At 39.9% G+C, this 22,872-nt stretch overlaps 1 protein-coding gene across 1 annotated transcript in view; it reads left to right on the top strand.

The window, feature by feature from the left end:
- Positions 1-22,872, top strand: part of WDFY1 (WD repeat and FYVE domain containing 1) — a 172,046-nt gene that overhangs the window by 77,939 nt on the left and 71,235 nt on the right. Inside the window, exons 8-10 of the mRNA XM_053709957.1 lie at positions 1,652-1,757; positions 14,472-14,573; positions 15,244-15,374. Coding sequence (XP_053565932.1) covers positions 1,652-1,757; positions 14,472-14,573; positions 15,244-15,374 — 339 coding nt within the window. The remainder of the gene's footprint in view (positions 1-1,651; positions 1,758-14,471; positions 14,574-15,243; positions 15,375-22,872) is intronic.

A 22,872-nucleotide genomic window follows, 5' to 3' on the forward strand; every position in this document is an offset into this window, starting at 1 on the left:
ATCTTAAAATAAATAAATAAAAACTTTCTTGTGAAATAAAAAAAAACTAAGATTAAACTATAAATTAACCTAACATAACAATTCTAATAAAATTAAAAAAAAACTACCAATTAAAAATACTAAATTACATGATTAAAAACCTAACACTGCGAAAAAATTAAAAACCTAAATTACAAATTTAAATAAACCTAATACTACGAAAAAATTATAAAAATATAACATTACAAAAGATAATAAATACGAAAAATAAAAATTCTAAGATTACAAAATATAATAAACGAAATTATCAAAAATGAAAACAATTACACCCAATCTAATAGCCCTATAAAAATAAAAAAGCTCCCCTCAAAATAAAAACACCCCCTAACCTAACAAACTACCAATAGCCCTTAAAATGGCCTTTTGTAGGGCATTGCCCTAAGTTAATCAACTCTTTTACCTACAAAAAATGACAAAGTCCCCCCCTAAAAGTAAAACCCCCCACCCAAACAAACCCCCCAAATAAAAAAACCTAAGTCTAAAAATATCCTAAAATACCCATTGCCCCTAAAGGAGCATTTGTATGGGCATTGCCCTTAAAAGGGGGGAATTTGTATTTTTTTGTAGGATAAAGAGCTGTTTAATTTAGGGCAATTCCCTACAATAGGCCCTTTTAAGGGCTATTGGTAGTTTATTGTTAGGTTAGGGGGTGTTTTTACTTTTGGGGGCTTTTTTATTTTTATAGGGATATTAGATTAGGTGTAATTGTTTTTTATTTTTGATAATTTAGTTTATTATTTTTTGTAATGTTAGATTTTTATAATTTTTTTCATAGTATTAGGTTTATTTAAAATTGTAATTTAGGTTTTTAATTGGTAGTTTATTTTTTTTTATTAGAATAGTTATGTTAGGTTAATTTATAGTTTAATCTTAGTTTTTTGTTTATTTCACTGGTAAGTTTTTATTTATTTTAAGATAGTTATATTGTAACTTTTTATTTAAAGTTAGGGGGGGTGTTAGGTTTAGGGGTTAATATTTTAATTTAGTGTTTTGCGATGTGGGGGCCGGCAGTCTAGGGGTTAATATGTTTAGTTTATTAGTTGCGATATGGGGAGCTGGCGGTTTAGGGGTGAATAGGTTTATTATAGTAGTAGCAATGTCAGGGAGCGGCGGATTAGGGGTTAATAACTTTATTTAGATGTCGGGGCGGCGGTTTAGGGGTTAATTTTATTTAGGTGTCGTCGATGTCAGGGGGCGGCGTATTAGGGGTGTTTAGACTAGGGGCTTATGGTAGGGTGTTAGGTTTAAACATAACTTTCTTTTACCCATAGACATCAATGGAGTTGCATTACGGCGATCTCAATTCCTATATATCACTTTTTCCCCATTGATGTCTATGGGGGAAAACGTGCACGTAAACTCAGCCCTTGGCTTTTGTGCGGTATAGAGCTTAAAACACCATACTGCACAGCACAAGGAGGTTTTATCAGTAAATCATAATGTGAGCGCTATGGAAAGTGCGATACCGCTCATTTTATTGCATTATTTACGCATCCGGTATAGCGCAAAACTCGTAATCTAGGCGAAAGTTCTAAGCTTCTTTGAAAGTCAATTTTCAAATTACATAGAACAAGTGTGAATAATCATGGATCCTGCTTCTGTTTTTTTACAGTGACAAAGTACAGGGTTTGTGTTATCTGCAACTTACGCGCCAACTGGTTTCCTGCTCTGTGGATGGTGGTATTTGTGTCTGGAACATGGATACGGAAAGAGAAGAGGTAATAAAGCGACTCTATAAAGGTGACGTTTGTGAAATGTCTGTGTATTGTTTTAAGTAGCATTTTATTTTATTTTTCCCCCATCAAAATTGAATACTCGTAAAGGGACTGTAAGCACCTTGATATATTATTCTATAGCAACACAACAGGAATGTTTTGTAATAACAAGTTATTTACTGTCCCTTTACATGACACAAAATGTATACTTAGCATGTAGCTTGAAACTGCACTAATATGCAATGTATTGTGCTGCATCATCTCTTGGTAGGAAAAAATACCCATTATATTTTCTCATTTACATTTATTATGTTCAGCAGGTTGGTATGCCGCTGCGAAATAATGTGTCGGAGTCCTGGCTAATGGATATTAGCTTACAATTTATAGCCTCATTGTTTAATGAGTGTCTTCTTCATTTTCTTTCTAACTTCTTTCTCATTTCTTAATTCTCCTTCCTATTTTTTTCCTTCTTATTTCTTTCTTTTTCTTTTACTTCCTTCCGGTTTCTGAGCTTTATACATGGTGTACAGTTTTCTTCTATAAAGGTAAGACGAGTCCACGGATTCATCCTTTACTTGTGGGATATTATCCTTCCCTACAGGAAGTGGCAAAGAGCACCACAGCAGAGCTGTCTATATAGCTCCTCCCTTAGCTCCACCCCCCAGTCATTCTCTTTGCCTACTCTAAGTACTAGGAAGGGTAAAGTGAAAGAGGTTATAAAATATTAGTTTTTAATTTCTTCAAGCAAGAGTTTATTTTAAATGGTACCGGTGTTTACTATTTACTCTCAGGCAGCAGATGGATGAAGACTGCTGCCTGGAGGATGATGATCTTAGCATTTGTAACTAAGGTCCATTGCTGTTCCCACAGAGGCTGAGGAGTACAGGAAACTTCAGTGTGAGGAATGGTTTCATGCTATACAGCAATGAGGTATGTTCAGTCATATTTTTCTGGAGAGACTGTGTATTTCAGAAAGGCTGACATTATACCCAGGAGGGTAAGGGTAAGCAGTAATCCTAGAGCTAAAAGAAGGGCATTACTTAGCTTGCATATGGGGCCAATTACTAATATTGTTGACACTGAATGTCAAATGTTTGTGAGCAAACGTTTTTTTGTTGATTTGGGAGTGCTTTAACGTTTTTGTGGGTAATAAACGTTTTTGAGCAATTTTATTAGGGCACACATGGCTTAATTTTCGGGTCTTAGACCCACATGGCTAGTTATAACCGCTCTGGTGCGGTTCATTAAAGGGACAGTATACACTCATTTTCATATAACTGCATGTAATAGACACTACTATAAAGAATAAGATGCACAGATACTGATCTAAAAATCCAGTATAAAATGGTTTAAAAACGTACTTAGAAGCTTTCAGTTTAGCTCTGTTGAAAAGGCAGTTGGAAAGCCCACTGCAAGTGGGAAATTAGACACTCCCCCCCCCTTCTTTTGCATATGAAAAGACTCTTTACACAAACAGGAGCAAGCTGGAGAAGGTAGCTGACGGTATTCAAATAAAACTTTGGGGCTTGGTTAGGAGCCTGAAAATCAGAGCAATGATATTTAAAAATAAGCAAAATTATACATTTTTTTAAAAAACAAACTTTATGGGCTTTATAAATAGATCATCTAAAAAACATTTCTGCAAAGAAAAAATGAGTGTATAATGGCCCTTTAAGGCTGAGGAAACATTGAGTGAGATGGGCGGGGCCTTTTTTCGCGCCTCAGATGCGCAGTTAGTTTTGTCAGTAAGCAGCATGCTCTAACTCCTGAGGGCCCTGGTGTAGGTTTTGGGCCAAATCAAAGCTTTTAACCCACACTTTCGATCCCTGAGGGCAGGTAGGGCCACAGCAGGGCTGTGGCAAGGTGCTGAGAGTGTTTTTTTCCGGATCTGGGCCTATTTTCGATCAGTTTTGGAAATTAAGGGGTTAATTGTTAAAATGTTTTGTGGTGCAATCTTAACTACCTATAGTGTGTGTACATACAAAATTTTGAAAAAATTGGTGCATGTTTAGGCTGTTTTGCAGAACGTGTATGCTTTTTTTTTCTCTTAAAGGCACAGTACCGTTTTCTAAGATTGTTATTTCTCCAACATAGGTGTGTCCGGTCCACGGCGTCATCCTTACTTGTGGGATATTCTCTTCCCCAACAGGAAATGGCAAAGAGCCCAGCAAAGCTGGTCACATGATCCCTCCTAGGCTCCGCCTACCCCAGTCATTCTCTTTGCCGTTGTACAGGCAACATCTCCACGGAGATGGCTTAGAGTTTTTTAGTGTTTAACTGTAGTTTTTATTATTCAATCAAGAGTTTGTTATTTTGAAATAGTGCTGGTATGTACTATTTACTCAGAAACAGAAAAGAGATGAAGATTTCTGTTTGTATGAGGAAAATGATTTTAGTAACCGTCACTAAAATCCATGGCTGTTCCACACAGGACTGTTGAGAGCAATTAACTTCAGTTGGGGGAACAGTGAGCAGTCTCTTGCTGCTTGAGGTATGACACATTCTAACAAGACGATGTAATGCTGGAAGCTGTCATTTTCCCTCTGGGATCCGGTAAGCCATGTTTATTACGATTGTAAATAAGGGCTTCAAAAAGGGCTTATTAAGACTGTAGACTTTTTTTTTGGGCTAAATCGATTGATTATTAACACATATTTAGCCTTGAGGAATCATTTTATCTGGGTATTTTGATATAATAATATCGGCAGGCACTGTTTTAGACACCTTATTCTTTAGGGGCTTTCCCAAAGCATAGGCAGAGCCTCATTTTCGCGCCGGTGTTGCGCACTTGTTTTTGAGAGGCATGGCATGCAGTCGCATGTGAGAGGAGCTCTGATACTTAGAAAAGACTTTCTGAAGGCGTCATTTGGTATCGTATTCCCCTTGGGGCTTGGTTGGGTCTCAGCAAAGCAGATACCAGGGACTGTAAAGGGGTTAAAGTTCAAAACGGCTCCGGTTCCGTTATTTTAAGGGTTAAAGCTTCCAAATTTGGTGTGCAATACTTTTAAGGCTTTAAGACACTGTGGTGAAAATTTGGTAAATTTTGAACAATTCCTTCATGTTTTTTCGCATTTGCAGTAATAAAGTGTGTTCAGTTTAAAATTTAAAGTGACAGTTACGGTTTTATTTTAAAACGTTTTTTGTACTTGTTATCAAGTTTATGCCTGTTTAACATGTCTGAACTACCAGATAGACTGTGTTCTGAATGTGGGGAAGCCAGAATTCCTATTCATTTAAATAAATGTGATTTATGTGACAATGACAATGATGCCCAAGATGATTCCTCAAGTGAGGGGAGTAAGCATGGTACTGCATCATTCCCTCCTTCGTCTACACGAGTCTTGCCCACTCAGGAGGCCCCTAGTACATCTAGCGCGCCAATACTCCTTACTATGCAACAATTAACGGCTGTAATGGATAATTCTGTCAAAAACATTTTAGCCAAAATGAACACTTATCAGCGTAAGCGCGACTGCTCTGTTTTAGATACTGAAGAGCATGACGACGCTGATATTAATATTTCTGAAGGGCCCCTAACTCAGTCTGATGGGGCCAGGGAGGTTTTGTCTGAGGGAGAAATTACTGATTCAGGGAACATTTCTCAACAAGCTGAACCTGATGTGATTGCATTTAAATTTAAGTTGGAACATCTCCGCATTCTGCTTAAGGAGGTATTATCCACTCTGGATGATTGTGACAAGTTGGTCATCCCAGAGAAACTATGTAAAATGGACAAGTTCCTAGAGGTGCCGGGGCTCCCAGAAGCTTTTCCTATACCCAAGCGGGTGGCGGACATTGTTAATAAAGAATGGGAAAGGCCCGGTATTCCTTTCGTCCCTCCCCCCATATTTAAAAAATTGTTTCCTATGGTCGACCCCAGAAAGGACTTATGGCAGACAGTCCCCAAGGTCGAGGGAGCGGTTTCCACTTTAAACAAACGCACCACTATACCCATAGAGGATAGTTGTGCTTTCAAAGATCCTATGGATAAAAAATTAGAAGGTTTGCTTAAAAAGATGTTTGTTCAGCAGGGTTACCTTCTACAACCAATTTCATGCATTGTCCCTGTCGCTACAGCCGCATGTTTCTGGTTCGATGAGCTGATAAAGGCGGTCGACAGTGATTCTCCTCCTTATGAGGAGATTATGGACAGAATCAATGCTCTCAAATTGGCTAATTCTTTCACCCTAGACGCCACTTTGCAATTGGCTAGGTTAGCGGCTAAGAATTCTGGGTTTGCTATTGTGGCGCGCAGAGCGCTTTGGTTGAAATCTTGGTCGGCTGATGCGTCTTCCAAGAACAAGCTACTTAACATTCCTTTCAAGGGGAAAACGCTGTTTGGCCCTGACTTGAAAGAGATTATCTCGGATATCACTGGGGGTAAGGGCCACGCCCTTCCTCAGGATCGGCCTTTCAAGGCAAAAAATAAACCTAATTTTCGTCCCTTTCGTAGAAACGGACCAGCCCAAAGTGCTACGTCCTCTAAGCAAGAGGGTAATACTTCTCAAGCCAAGCCAGCTTGGAGACCAATGCAAGGCTGGAACAAGGGAAAGCAGGCCAAGAAACCTGCCACTGCTACCAAGACAGCATGAAATGTTGGCCCCCGATCCGGGACCGGATCTGGTGGGGGGCAGACTCTCTCTCTTCGCTCAGGCTTGGGCAAGAGATGTTCTGGATCCTTGGGCGCTAGAAATAGTCTCCCAAGGTTATCTTCTGGAATTCAAGGGACTTCCCCCAAGGGGGAGGTTCCACAGGTCTCAGTTGTCTTCAGACCACATAAAAAGACAGGCATTCTTACATTGTGTAGAAGACCTGTTAAAAATGGGAGTGATTCATCCCGTTCCATTAAGAGAACAAGGGATGGGGTTCTACTCCAATCTGTTTATAGTTCCCAAAAAAGAGGGAACGTTCAGACCAATCTTAGATCTCAAGATCTTAAACAAGTTTCTCAAGGTTCCATCGTTCAAGATGGAAACCATTCGAACTATTCTTCCTTCCATCCAGGAAGGTCAATTCATGACCACGGTGGATTTAAAGGATGCGTATCTACATATTCCTATCCACAAGGAACATCATCGGTTCCTGAGGTTTGCATTCCTGGACAAACATTACCAGTTTGTGGCGCTTCCTTTCGGATTAGCCACTGCTCCAAGGATTTTCACAAAGGTACTAGGGTCCCTTCTAGCTGTGCTAAGACCAAGGGGCATTGCTGTAGTACCTTACTTGGACGACATTCTGATTCAAGCGTCGTCCCTTCCTCAAGCAAAGGCTCACACGGACATTGTCCTGGCCTTTCTCAGATCTCACGGATGGAAAGTGAACGTGGAAAAGAGTTCTCTATCTCCGTCAACAAGGGTTCCCTTCTTGGGAACAATAATAGACTCCTTAGAAATGAGGATTTTTCTGACAGAGGCCAGAAAAACAAAACTTCTAGACTCTTGTCGGATACTCCATTCCGTTCCTCTTCCTTCCATAGCTCAGTGCATGGAAGTGATCGGGTTGATGGTAGCGGCAATGGACATAGTTCCTTTTGCACGCATTCATCTAAGACCATTACAACTGTGCATGCTCAGTCAGTGGAATGGGGACTATACAGACTTGTCTCCGAAGATACAAGTAAATCAGAGGACCAGAGACTCACTCCGTTGGTGGCTGTCCCTGGACAACCTGTCACGAGGGATGACATTCCGCAGACCAGAGTGGGTCATTGTCACGACCGACGCCAGTCTGATGGGCTGGGGCGCGGTCTGGGGATCCCTGAAAGCTCAGGGTCTTTGGTCTCGGGAAGAATCTCTTCTACCGATAAATATTCTGGAACTGAGAGCGATATTCAATGCTCTCAAGGCTTGGCCTCAGCTTGCGAGGGCCAAGTTCATACGGTTTCAATCAGACAACATGACAACTGTTGCGTACATCAACCATCAGGGGGGAACAAGGAGTTCCCTGGCGATGGAAGAAGTGACCAAAATCATTCTATGGGCGGAGTCTCACTCCTGCCACCTGTCTGCTATCCACATCCCAGGAGTGGAAAATTGGGAAGCGGATTTTCTGAGTCGTCAGACATTGCATCCGGGGGAGTGGGAACTCCATCCGGAAATCTTTGCCCAAGTCACTCAGCTGTGGGGCATTCCAGACATGGATCTGATGGCCTCTCGTCAGAACTTCAAAGTTCCTTGCTACGGGTCCAGATCCAGGGATCCCAAGGCGGCTCTAGTGGATGCACTAGTAGCACCTTGGACCTTCAAACTAGCTTATGTGTTCCCACCGTTTCCTCTCATCCCCAGGCTGGTAGCCAGGATCAATCAGGAGAGGGCGTCGGTGATCTTGATAGCTCCTGCGTGGCCACGCAGGACTTGGTACGCAGATCTGGTGAATATGTCATCGGCTCCTCCTTGGAAGCTACCTTTGAGACGAGACCTTCTTGTTCAGGGTCCGTTCGAACATCCGAATCTGGTTTCACTCCAGCTGACTGCTTGGAGATTGAACGCTTGATCTTATCGAAGCGAGGATTCTCAGATTCTGTTATCGATACTCTTGTTCAGGCCAGAAAGCCTGTAACTAGAAAGATTTACCACAAAATTTGGAAAAAATATATCTGTTGGTGTGAATCTAAAGGATTCCCTTGGGACAAGGTTAAGATTCCTAGGATTCTATCCTTCCTTCAAGAAGGATTGGAAAAAGGATTATCTGCAAGTTCCCTGAAGGGACAGATTTCTGCCTTGTCTGTGTTACTTCACAAAAAGCTGGCCGCTGTGCCAGATGTTCAAGCCTTTGTTCAGGCTCTGGTTAGAATTAAGCGTGTTTACAAACCTTTGACTCCTCCTTGGAGTCTCAATTTAGTTCTTTCAGTTCTTCAGGGGGTTCCGTTTGAACCCTTGCATTCCGTTGATATTAAGTTATTATCTTGGAAAGTTTTGTTTTTAGTTGCAATTTCTTCTGCTAGAAGAGTTTCAGAATTATCTGCTCTGCAGTGTTCTCCTCCTTATCTGGTGTTCCATGCAGATAAGGTGGTTTTACGTACTAAACCTGGTTTTCTTCCAAAAGTTGTTTCTAACAAAAACATTAACCAGGAGATTATCGTACCTTCTCTGTGTCCGAAACCAGTTTCAAAGAAGGAACGTTTGTTGCACAATTTGGATGTTGTTCGCGCTCTAAAATTCTATTTAGATGCTACAAAGGATTTTAGACAAACATCTTCCTTGTTTGTTGTTTATTCTGGTAAAAGGAGAGGTCAAAAAGCAACTTCTACCTCTCTCTCTTTTTGGATTAAAAGCATCATCAGATTGGCTTACGAGACTGCCGGACGGCAGCCTCCCGAAAGAATCACAGCTCATTCCACTAGGGCTGTGGCTTCCACATGGGCCTTCAAGAACGAGGCTTCTGTTGATCAGATATGTAGGGCAGCGACTTGGTCTTCACTGCACACTTTTACCAAATTTTACAAGTTTGATACTTTTGCTTCTTCTGAGGCTATTTTTGGGAGAAAGGTTTTGCAAGCCGTGGTGCCTTCCATTTATGTGACCTGATTTGCTCCCTCCCTTCATCCGTGTCCTAAAGCTTTGGTATTGGTTCCCACAAGTAAGGATGACGCCGTGGACCGGACACACCTATGTTGGAGAAAACAGAATTTATGTTTACCTGATAAATTACTTTCTCCAACGGTGTGTCCGGTCCACGGCCCGCCCTGGTTTTTTTAATCAGGTCTGATAATTTATTTTCTTTAACTACAGTCACCACGGTACCATATGGTTTCTCCTATGCAAATATTCCTCCTTAACGTCGGTCGAATGACTGGGGTAGGCGGAGCCTAGGAGGGATCATGTGACCAGCTTTGCTGGGCTCTTTGCCATTTCCTGTTGGGGAAGAGAATATCCCACAAGTAAGGATGACGCCGTGGACCGGACACACCGTTGGAGAAAGTAATTTATCAGGTAAACATAAATTCTGTTTTTTTTCACTAAATAAAGTGTTTTCATGCTTGTTTGTAGTCATTACTAGCCTGTTCAACATGTCTGACATTGAGGAAAGTCAATGTTCAATATGTTTAGAAGCCATTGTGGAACCTCCACTTAGAATGTGTCCCTCATGCACTGAAAGGTCAATAAATTGTAAAGAACATATTTTAGCTACTAAAAGTGTGTCGCAGGATGATTCTGTCAGAAGAGAATCAGGTTATGCCATCTAATTCTCCCCAAGTGTCACAACCGTTAACGCCCACACAAGCGACGCCAAGTACTTCTAGTGCGTCTAATTCTTTCACCCTGCAAGATATGGCCGCAGTTATGAATACTTCCCTCACAGAGGTTTTATCTAAGCTGCCTGGGTTGCAGGGGAAGCGCAGCAGGTCTGGTGTGAGAACAAACGCTGAGCCCTCTGAAGCTTTATTAGCCATATCCGATGTACCCTCACAATGTTCTGAAGTGAGGGATTTGCTGGCTGAGGGAGAGATTTCTGACAGGAAATATGTTCCCTCAGACAGATTCTGATGTGACAGCTTTTAAATTTAAACTAGAACACCTCCACTTATTGCTCAGGGAGGTTTTAGCGACTCTGGATGATTGTGACCCTATTGTAGTTCCAGAGAAATTGTGTAAAATGGACAGATTCCTAGAGGTTCCTGCCTACACTGATGTTTTTCCGGTCCCTAAGAGGATTTCGGAAATTGTTACTAAGGAGTGGGATAGACCAGGTATTCCATTCGCTCCCCCTCCTACTTTTAAGAAAATGTTTCCCATATCAGACGCCATGCGGGACTCGTGGCAGACGGTCCCTAAGGTGGAGGGAGCTATTTCTACCCTGGCTAACCGTACAACTATACCTATTGAGGACAGTTGTGCTTTCAAAGATCCTATGGATAAAAAATTAGAGGGTCTCCTGAAGAAAATATTTGTTCATCAAGGTTTTCTTCTCCAACCTATAGCGTGCATTGTTCCTGTAACTACTGCAGCATTCTTTTGGTTCGAGGCTCTGGAAGAGGCTCTTCAGGTTGAGACTCCATTAGAGGATATTCTTGATAGAATTAGGGCTCTCAAGCTAGCTAATTCTTTCATTACAGATGCCGCTTTTCATTTGGCTAAATTAGCAGCGAAGAATTCAGGTTTTGCCATTTTAGCGTGTAGAGCGTTATGGTTTAAGTCCTGGTCTGCTGATGTGTCATCAAAAGCTAAGCTTTTAGCCTTCCCTTTCAAGGGTAAGACCCTATTCGACCTGAACTGAAAGAGATAATTTCAGACATCACTTGAGGGAAAGGCCATGCCCTTCCTCAGGATAAGACGAATAAGATGAGGATCAAACAAAATAATTTTCGTTCCTTTCAAAACTTCAAAGGTGGTCCTTCTTCCTCTTCCCCTGCCGCAAAGCAGGAGGGGAATCTTGCTCAATCCAAGTCAGCCTGGAGACCTAACCAGACTTGGAACAAGGGTAAACAGGCCAAGAAGCCTGCTGCTGCCTCCAAGACAGCATGAAGGGGTAGCTCCCGATCCGGGACTGGATCTAGTAGGGGGCAGACTTTCTCTCTTCGCTCAGGCTTGGGCAAGAGACGTTCAGGATTCCTGGGCTTTAGAAATAGTAACCCAGGGGTATCTTCTAGATTTCAAAGATTCTCCCCCAAGATTCCATCTTTCTCAATTGTCTGTAAACCAGGCAAAAAGAGAGGCGTTCTTACGCTGTGTAGAAGACCTATATTCCATGGGAGTGATCTGCCCAGTTCCGGAAACAGAACAGGGGCAAGGGTTCTACTCCAATCTGTTTGTGGTTCCCAAAAAAGAGGGAACTTTCAGACCAATTTTGGATCTCAAGATCCTAAACAAGTTCCTCAGAGTCCCATCCTTCAAGATGGAGACCATTCGGACTAATTTGCCAATGATCCAGGAGGGTCAATATATGACCACCGTGGACTTTAAGGATGCGTATCTACACATTCCTATCCACAAAGATCATCACCAGTTCCTCAGGTTCGCCTTTCTGGACAAGCAATACCAGTTTGTGGCTCTTCCCTTCGGGTTGGCCACGGCTCCCAGAATTTTCACAAAGGTGCTAGGGTCCCTTCTGGCGGTTCTAAGGCTGCGGGGCATAGCTGTGGCGCCTTATCTGGACGATATCTTAATCCAGGCGTCAACTTGCCAACTAGCCAAGTCTCACACGGACATCGTGTTGGCTTTTCTAAGATCTCACGGGTGGAAGGTGAAAGTAAAAAAGAGTTCACTTATCCCTCTCACAAGAGTTCCATTCCTGGGACCTCTGATAGATTCGGTGGACATGAACATTTTTCTGACGGAGGTCAGGAAATCAAAGATTTTATCCATCTGCCGAGCTCTTCATTCCATTCCTCGGCCGTCAGTGGCTCAGTGTATGGAGGTAATCGGTTTAATGGTAGCGGCAATGGACATAGTTCCGTTTGCTCGCTTGCATCTCAGACCACTGCAACTTTACATGCTCAAACAGTGGAATAAGGATTATGCAGATTTATCTCATCGGATAAATCTGGACCAAGAGACCAGAAACTCTCTTCTTTGGTGGTTGTCACAGGATCATTTGTCCAAGGGAATGTGTTTCCACAGGCCAGCGTGGGTCATAGTGACGACGGACGCCAGCCTATTGGGCTGGGGTGCAGTCTGGAATTCCCTGAAAGCACAGGGTTTGTGGACTCAGGAGGAGACTCTCCTCCCAATCAATATTCTAGAACTGAGAGCGTTATTCAACGTGCTTCAGGCGTGGCCTCAGCTGGCGTCGGCCAGATTCATAAGATTTCAGTCGGACAATATCACGACTGTAGCATATATCAATCATCAGGGGGGAACAAAGAGTTCTCTAGCGATGATAGAGGTTACCAAAATAATTCGATGGGCAGAGACTCTTGCCATCTATCAGCAATCTATATACCAGGAGTGGAGAACTGGGAAGCGGATTTTCTAAGTCGTCAGACTTTTCATCCGGGGGAGTGGGAACTCCATCCGGAGGTGTTTGCACAATTGCTTCAGCAATGGGGCACACCAGAATTGGATCTCATGGCGTCTTGTCAGAACGCCAAACTTCCTCGTTATGGGTCGAGGTCAAGGGATCCTCAGGCAGTACTGATAGATGCTCTGGCAGTACCCTGGTCGCTCAACCTGGCCTTATGTGTTTCCACCTTTTCCTCTCCTTCCTCGTTTGATTGCCAGAATCAAACAGGAGAGCGCTTTGGGGATTTTGATAGCACCTGCGTGGCCACGCAGGACTTGGTATGCAGACCTGGTGAACATGTCATCTCTTCCACCATGGACTCTGCCACTGAGACAGGACCTTCTGATTCAAGGTCCGTTCCAGCATCCAAATCTAGTTTCTCTGCGTCTGACTGCTTGGAGATTGAACGCTTGATCTTATCCAAGCGGGGGTTCTCTGAGTCGGTCATAGATACCTTGATTCAGGCTCGAAAGCCTGTCACCAGGAAAATTTATCATAAGATATGGTGTAAATATCTTTATTGGTGCGAATCCAATGGCTACTCATGGAGTGAGATCAGGATTCCTAGGATTTTGTCCTATCAGCTAGTTCCTTAAAGGGACAGATATCTACTTCTATCTTGGAAAGTTCTGTTTTTAGTTGCTATCTCTTCGGCTCGAAGAGTTTCTGAACTATCTGCATTGCAATGCGACTCGCCTTATCTTGTTTTCCATGCTGATAAGGTGGTTCTGCGTACCAAACCTGGATTCCTTCCTAAGGTTGTTACTAATAAGAATATTAATCAGGAAATTGTTGTTCCTAATCCTTCCTCTAAGAAGGAGCGTCTATTGCACAACTTGGACGTGGTTCGTGCTTTAAAGTTTTACTTGCAAGCGACCAAAGATTTTTGTCAAGTATCTTCTTTTTGTTGTCTATTCTGGAAAACGTAGAGGTCAAAAAGCTATGGCTACCTCTCTTGCCTTTTGGCTAAAAAGCATCATCCGTTTGGCATACGAGACTGCTGGACAGCAGCCTCCTGAAAGAATTACAGCTCACTCTACTAGAGCGGTGGCTTCCACATGGGCTTTTAAAAATGATGCTTCTGTTAAACAGATTTGTAAGGCTGCGCCTTGGTCTTCGCTTCATACCTTTTCCAAATTTTCCAAATTTGATACCTTTGCTTCTTCGGAGGCTGTTTTTGGGAGAAAAGTTCTTCAAGCGGTGGTGCCTTCTGTTTAACCATCTGTCTTGTCCCTCCCGTTCATCCGTGTCCTGCAGCTTTGGTATTGTATCCCACAAGTAAAGGATGAATCTGTGGACTCGTCTTACCTTTATAGAAGAAAACAAAATTTATGCTTACCTGATAAATTGATTTTTTTCTATGGTAAGACGAGTCCACGGCCCGCCCTGTCATTTTAAGACAGATTATATTTTTTTGATTTAAACTCAGTCACCTCTGCACCTTGTAGTTTCTCCTTTTTCTTCCTGTACCTTCGGTCGAATGACTGGGGGTTGGAGCTAAGGGAGGAGCTATATAGACAGCTCTGCTGTGGTGCTCTTTGCCACTTCCTGTAGGGAAGGATAATATCCCACAAGTAAAGGATGAATCAGTGGACTTGTCTTACCATAGAAGAAATCAATTTATCAGGTAAGCATAAATTTAGTTTTCTATGTAGATTGAGAAAGCTTTGTGTCTTATTTTTCATGTAATATGGTTATAGCAAAGAGGTGTAACTAGCTGCTTGGTTATATAAATTTCCCTTTGTTTGACCGATAACCACATGTCATCTGTTTAAGGCTCCTCAGTGGCGAGAAAGTGATTCTTGTCAGAAATGTTCGCAGCCTTTCTTCTGGAACATAAAGCAGATGTGGGACACAAAGACAATGGGGCTACGACAGGTAAGATTAAAGGGACAGTCTATTCCAGATTTTTTTTTATTGTTTAAAAAGATAGATAATCCCTTTATTACATATTCCTTAGTTTTGCATAACCAACGCGGTTATATTAATATACTGTTTCCCTCTGTGATTACCTTGTATCTACGCCTCTACAAACTGCCCCTTACTTCAGTTCTTTTCACAGACTTGCATTTTAGCCAATCAGGGCTGACTCATAAATAACTGCACGGGAGTGTGCACATTGTTTTTTATATGGCACTCATGAATTAGCGCTGTCTAGCTGTAAAAACTGTCAAAATGCAGATGAGATAAGAGGTGGCATTCAAGGTCTTAAAAATTTGCATATGAGCCTACCTAAGTTTAGCTTTTTACAAAAAATACCAAGCGAACAAAGCAAATTTGATGATAAAAGTAAATTGGAAAGTTGTTTAAAATTGCATGTCCTACCTGAATGCTTAATTTTGACTACACTGTCCCTTTATTTATTTGATTTTCACGTACATTGTTTGTCACATTTATTTTGTATCTTATATTTTCAGCGATATTCTTTCCAGCACGTTCCTTTTATTTATCTAAGTTTGACTTTTGACATGATCTGGAGCACAGCAGAAGTGAAAAGCCACAGATATTATTTTGTTATGCAGACCTTCTCTCTTACTTTTTCATTTAGCACCACTGCAGAAAGTGTGGGCAGGCTGTGTGTGGGAAATGCAGCTCAAAGAGATCCAGTTACCCCATAATGGGTTTCGAGTTCCAGGTCCGAATGTGTGATTCTTGCTATGAGACCATCAAAGATGAAGAGTGAGTATCTGATAAAGAAATTATTCTTTTTTTTTTTTTTTCTTCCTTCATAGAAATTTATAAAAGTGGAACTGACATGCTGTAAATGGCCATTTTGTTTTCAGTAAAGATTCTTAAAACAGATGGTAGTGCAATGTTAGGCATACAGACAGCATATACTGTTGTCAATTCTCATATTTCACGTAATGCAAGGTGGTATTTATCTTTTCTAATACATACATTTCCAACTAATTAAAATAATAGACATGTATGATAATTTATGGATCTTATGCAGTTAAACAGTCTTTGTAAAATTATATAAAGGAGGAAAAGCCTCTAATGTCAAGTGGTAAAAAGTCATAGATAAGAGATCGCCATTAAAAAAATGTACTTGCAAGTGCTCACTAGTCTTGTTTTCCCCGTAAACCAAGTATTGTGAGTAGTAAGACAGACAATTTAAAGCTCCTAGATTATTACTCTTCCAATTGTCACTATCAAAATATTATTGGCCACAGAAGTGCAGAGAAACGTTGTTTAAGCCTAAAATTCTCACTCCACAAGATAGAGGCAGATCTCAAAAGGCCGCTGGTAGTCGGTCACCCAGCCAATCCAAGCAGCGGGTATGCTGTCGATTCCCACAGCACGCTCCTGTGACTTTGGCTCAGCTCTCAACAAGAGTTTTCAACTCTTCTCCCTTTACCTCATATTGCCGGTCAAAGTCCATCTTTAAATTATAGGGCAGACACCTCTCCGGCTTACTTCAACACTCCGAAGCTGATATATATAAAGTTAGAGTCCTCGCCAGGTGTGGTAGAAGTGCCTCCTTTCTGAGTTAATTTAGTTTCTCCCTGTTGGTAGTTATGTTTGGTTTTAGCTTTTGCATTTTTTTTATTTTTGTGCATTAATTAATAATAAAGGTGATACTATTGCTGTTGCCATTCTTCACATATGCAAGAACCTTATTACAGGTAGTCCCCAGGTTACGAACAAGATAGGTTCTGTAGGTTTGTGACTTGAGTGTCCCTTTAAGTTGAATTTGTATGTAAGTTGGAACAGGCAGTTTATTTAGGTGAAACTCTAGCCAAACATTTTTTTAGTTTTTGAAAGCATAGGGAAAAGTTTGTTTTGCTATCTGTGCCCCTGTTCAGAAAATTTCACATCACTTTCTGTCCTTGTGACAATTGGATTTTGAGTATTTTGGTTTATCCTTTAAAGAAGGATTCGCAATAAAGCTCTATTTTCTCTGTTTGTAAGTATGAGTTGTACTTAAGTCGGATGTCTGTAACCCGGGGACTGCCTGTATATAGTTTTATCTGTACACATGGGTGATTTTTTTTTGTGTGGATCTTCTAACTTGAACAACATAGGGCCCGATATCAAGTTGGGAAATATTGCTCACGCGGTTTGCGATGACCAATATCATGCCCGCGATAATTTGCACACGTATTACAAGTTGAAAATAAACACACTTGCTCAAGTGCAAACTAAATTTGCCGGACTAGCGCGAGTGGAGACCTAGTGTAAAGAGTAACAGTTAAAAAAAAAAAATGTGCACCAAACAAAACAAATACATTAAAAAGTGTTACACTCGTATACAGTATCTGATAATAATTATTTATATAAATTAATATTAATGTAATTATTTTAAAATTAATTATTGCATGTGCGTTTGTGTTTAAATGTGTATGTATGTATGTGTGTATATGTATGTGTGTGTATATATATATATATATGTGTGTGTGTGTGTATGTGTGTATATATATATATATATATATACAGCAAAAAACTTTTAAACATAGAGGTGCACTTCACAATTCCAAGTTGTTTACCATCCGTGCTAGCTGTCCCAGAATAATATACAACTATACTTTTAAAGAGAGGATTGAAGACAGATAACTATCAATCAAAGAAGGACAAAGGCTGCACAGTGGTTTCAAAAATTTATTACTGCTATGGGTGTAACTTGTTCAGACCGTCTATCCTCCATCCAATTTCCAAAAGGTATAATCAACATAAAAATAAAGACCTAACGCCTCAGGCTGTGTGTAATGTATGCACTTAAAGTTGGAGATCACCACAATAAACTTTTAGCTTGCAAGTATGCACTAGGCAGAGCTTTTAGTTGTCAGAATATGCACCAAACTTATGACTTTAACATTGCAATTACCACAAGATAAATACAGCTTGTGCTATATAAATTGTCAGAGTATGCACCTATATATGTACTTAATGAGAAAGTAACTACAATTGACTTGTAGCTTGTGTGCATGTGTTAAGCTGAACTATTGGTTATTAAAGTATGCACCAAACTTATCACTTTAAAAATGTCAGATGCCACAGGTAGAAACAGCAAATTATATAAAATAACGCTTAATAAGTGAATGGGGCCCCAATACTGCTGTTAAACAATTGTAGTCTCTGAGACCGGGCACTTAGTGTATAAACACGCTCTGGTGTAGTTGTTCCCAAAAGCTGACTGTACAATCCACTCAAATGGAAAGGTCAAACAACTGTTTTCTTCCTTCCAATATAAATGGCTGTTACGGCAAGCAGTCACTTTACATCGAAGTGAATCAGCAGACTGGAATAACAAAACACTGATTACTTCAGCTGTCCCTTCAAGAACAACTAAAAGCTCTGCCTAGTGCATACTTGCAAGCTAAAAGTTTATTGTGGTGATCTCCAACTTTAAGTGCATACATTACACACAGCCTGAGGTGTTAGGTCTTTTTTTTTATGTTGATTATACCTTTTGGAAATTGGGTGGAGGATAGACGGTCTGAATTGACCAGTTACACCCATAGCAGTAATAAATGTTTGAAACCACTGTGCAGCCTTTGTCCTTCTTTGATTGATAGTTATCTGTCTTCAATCCTCTCTTTAAAAGTATAGTTGTATATAAATATATATGTATAAATAGATCAAATATACACACTTTGGAGCCCTTTCCACTCAAATACCTTAAAACATATTTGTATTCAATTTTATATTTGTTTTACTGTGTATTTACATTCTAATGTTCTTCACATACGTAGTAGAAAACATTCTTAATATTTTTTTTAAATATATTCCTATATATCTGTAGATATCTATACCTGTATATATTCATGTAGATATACAGGTACAAATTCCCAGGTACGGAATTCCAGAATCCAAACTTATTCTAAAATCCAAACTTTTTCACTATTTTTTAAAGATAAAATGATCAAATATTACTTGTTTTCCTGCCTGTAAGTCACAAAAGTATTAAAAATGATATAAAACTACCTTTAGTTACATATATAAGCTGTATTATGAAATTTAAATATTGCCTAAATGACATAATATTGTTTATACTTGGTTCTATGCACTCTCTCAACTGTCCCATTTTAAAGATGCAAATATTCCAAAATCAAAACTATTCCGATATCCAAACCTTTTACGGTCCCAAACAGTTTGGATAAAGGGGGTTCTACTTGTATAGGTATAGATAAGTATAGGTATAGATAAATATTTTTTTATTTATATGCATGTGTGTATGTATGTGTGTGTATATATATATATATATATATATATATATATATATATATATATATATATATATATATATATATATATATATATATATATATATATATATAAAATGTTGGGCTAGCGCACAAGCGATAACAGTGAACTCCATTAAAGTCTATAGGAAGAAAGTTCCGCTCGTACAATTTAAAAATTTCTTTCAGCAGTGTTTGAGCACAATCGAAAGTGCTAAATAGGGCGCCACTTGTAATCTGGCCCATAGTGTGCAGAAACAGTCAAGACTTGTGTTTCTGAATCACTGTTGATAGTTCTATCATACCTTATTTTGTGATGTTCACATTGTATAGTCCTGCTTAAAGGGATACTAAACCCAATTTTTTCCTTTAATGATTCAGATAGAGCATGCAATTTTAAGCAACTTTTAATTTATTCCTATGATCAATTTGTCTTCATTCTCTTGCTATCTTTATTTTAAAAGCACAAATGTAAAGCTTAGGAGCCCAGCCTATTTTTGGTTCAGAACCTGGGTTACGCTTGCTTATTGGTGGCTAACTGTAGCCACCAATAAGCAAGCGCTATCCAGGGTGCTGAATCTAAACTGGGCTGGCTCATAAGCTTTACATCCCTGCTTTTTAAATAAAGATAGCAAAAGAACAAAGAAAAATGTATAACAAGAGTAAACTAGAAAGTTGCTTAAAATTGCATGCTCTATCTCAGTGTGTTTCCCAACTCCAGTCCTCGGGACCCTTAACGGGCCACATACTTATTATATCTTAACTAGAGCACAGTTGAACTGATCAGCTGATGGGTAAGCTGATTATTTCACCTGTGCTCGAGTTAAAGGGACATGAAACCCCTCCAAAAAATGTATTCCGATTGAGAATACAATTTCTTTCATGTAATTAGCAAGAGTCCATGAGCTAGTGACGTATGGGATATACATTCCTACCAGGAGGGGCAAAGTTTCCCAAACCTTAAAATGCCTATAAATACACCCCTCACCACACCCACAATTCAGTTTTACAAACTTTGCCTCCGATGGAGGTGGTGAAGTAAGTTTGTGCTAGATTCTACGTTGATATGCGCTCCGCAGCAAGTTGGAGCCCGGTTTTCCTCTCAGCGTGCAGTGAATGTCAGAGGGATGTGAGGAGAGTATTGCCTATTTGAATGCAGTGATCTCCTTCTACGGGGTCTATTTCATAGGTTCTCTGTTTTCGGTCGTAGAGATTCATCTCTTACCTCCCTTTTCAGATCGACGATATACTCTTATATATACCATTACCTCTGCTGATTCTCGTTTCAGTACTGGTTTGGCTTTCTACAAACATGTAGATGAGTGTCCTGGGGTAAGTAAATCTTATTTTCTGTGACACTCTAAGCTATGGTTGGGCACTTTGTTTATAAAGTTCTAAATATATGTATTCAAACATTTATTTGCCTTGACTCAGAATGTTCAACATTCCTTATTTTTCAGACAGTCAGTTTCATATTTGGGATGAATGCATTTGTTTCAATCATTTTTTCTTACCTTAAAAAATTTGACTTTTTCCCTGTGGGCTGTTAGGCTCGCGGGGGCAGAAAATGCTTCATTTTATTGCGTCATTCTTCCACGTATCAGAAGATACTTCAGGAAAATCACTGCCCAGTGCTGGAGCTACCAAGCTAAGTGTATCTGCTATAAACTTTTGGTTTCTGTTTCTCCAGCTGTTGTTTGTATTGCATGTCATGTCAAACTTATTAATGCAGATAAAATTTCCTTTAGTACTGTTACATTACCTGTTGCTGTTCCGTCAACATCTAATTTTCAGAGTGTTCCTGATAACATAAGAGATTTTATTTTTTAAATCCATTAAGAAGGCTATGTCTGTTATTTCTCCTTCTAGTATACATAAGTCTTTTAAAACTTCTCTTTTTTCAGATGAATTTTTAAATGAACATCATCATTCTGATACTGATAATGGTTCTTCTGGTTCAGAGGTTGATGCTGATAAATCTTTGTATTTGTTCAAGATGGAATTTATTCGTTCTTTACTTAAAGAAGTATTATTTGCATTAGAAATAGAGGATTCTGGTCCTCTTGATACTAAATGTAAACGTTTAAATAAGGTTTTTAAATCTCCTGTAGTTATTCCAGAAGTGTTTAATCTCCCTGATGCTATTTCTGAAGTAATTCCAGGGAATGGAATAATTTGGGTAATTTATTTACTCCTTCTAGACGTTTAAGCAATTATATCCTGTGCCATCTGACAGATTAGAGTTTTTTGGGACTAAAATCCCTAAGGTTATGGGGCTGTCTCTACTCCTGCTAATGTACTACTATTCCTACGGCAGATAGTACTTCATTTAAGGATCCTTTAGATAGGAAAATTTAATCCTTTCTAAGAAAAGCTTACTTATGTTCAGGTAATCTTCTTAGACCTGCTATATTTTTAGCGGATGTTGCTGCAGCTTCAACTTTTTGGTTAGAAGCTTTAGCGCAACAAGTAACAGATCATAATTTTATAGCATTATTATTATTCTATAACATGCTAATAATTTTATTGGTGATACCATCTTTTGATATCATTAGAGTTGATGTCAGGTATATGTCTCTAGCTATTTTAGCTAGAAAAGCTTTATGGATTAAACTTGGAATGCTGATATGTCTTCTAAGTCAACTTTGCTTTCCCTTTCTTTCCAGGGTAAATAATCATTTTCGTTCCTTTCCTCACAACAAGGAACAAAAGCCTGATCCTTCATCCTCAGGAGCGGTATCAGTTTGGAAACTATTTCCAGTTTGGAATATATCCAAGCCTTATAGAAACCTATAGCCAGCTCCTAAGTACCTATGAAGGTGCGGCCCTTATTCCAGCTCAGCTGGTATGGGGCAGATTACGTTTTCTTCAAAGAAATTTGGATCAATTCCGTTCTTAATCTCTGGTTTCAGAACATTGTTTCAGAAAGGTACAGAATTGGCTTCAAGTTAAGGCCTCCTGCTAAGAGATTTTTTTCTTTCCCGTGTCCCAGTTAACACAGCAAGGCTCAGCATTTCTGAAATGTGTTTCAGATCTAGAGTTGGCTGGAGTAATTATGCCAGTTCCAGTCTGGAACAGGGGCTGGGGTTTTATTTTATCTCTTCATTGTACCAAAGAAGGTCAATTCCTTCAGACCAGTTCCGGATCTATCATTATTGAATCGTTATGTTAGGATACCAACATTCAAGATGGTTCCTGTAGGACTATCCTGCCTTTTGTTTAGCAAGGGCATTATATGTCTACAATAGATTTACAGGATGTGTATCTGCATATTCCGATTCATCCAGATCACTTTTAGTGTCTGAGATTCTCTTTTTAGACAAGCATTACCAGTTTTGTGGCTCTACCGTTTGGCCTAGCCTCAGTTCCAAGAATTTTTTTCAAAGGTTCTCGGTGCCCTTCTTTCTGTAATCAGAGAACAGGGTTTTGGTATTTCCTTATTTGGACGATATCTTGGTACTTGCTCAGTCTTCTCATTTTCGAAGAATCTCATACGAATCGACTTGTGTTGTTTCTTCAAGTTCATGGTTGGAGGATCAATTTACCAATCAGTTCATTGATTCCTCAGACAAGGGTAACCTTTTTAGGTTTCTAGATAGATTCAGTGTCTATGACTCTGTCCTTGTCAGACAAGAGAAGTTTAACATTGATATCAGCTTGTCAAAACCTTCAGTCACAATCATTCCCTTTGGTAGCCTTATGCATGGAAATGTTAGGTCTTAGGACTGCCGCATCAGATGCGATCTCCTTTGCTCGTTTTCACATGCGACCTCTTCAGCTCTGTATGCTGAACCAATGGTGCAGGGATTACTCAAAGATATCTCAATTAATATCTTTAAACTGATTTTACGACACTCTCTGACATGGTGGACAGATCACCATCGTTTAGTTCAGGGGGCTTCTTTGTTCTTCCGACCTGGACTATAATCTCAACAGATGCAAGTCTTACAGGTTGGGGAGCTGTGTGGGGGTATCTGACGGCACAAGGGGTTTGG

The sequence above is a fragment of the Bombina bombina genome, chromosome 4 (assembly GCF_027579735.1).
Source record: "Bombina bombina isolate aBomBom1 chromosome 4, aBomBom1.pri, whole genome shotgun sequence".
Classification (NCBI taxonomy): Eukaryota; Metazoa; Chordata; class Amphibia; order Anura; family Bombinatoridae; genus Bombina; species Bombina bombina.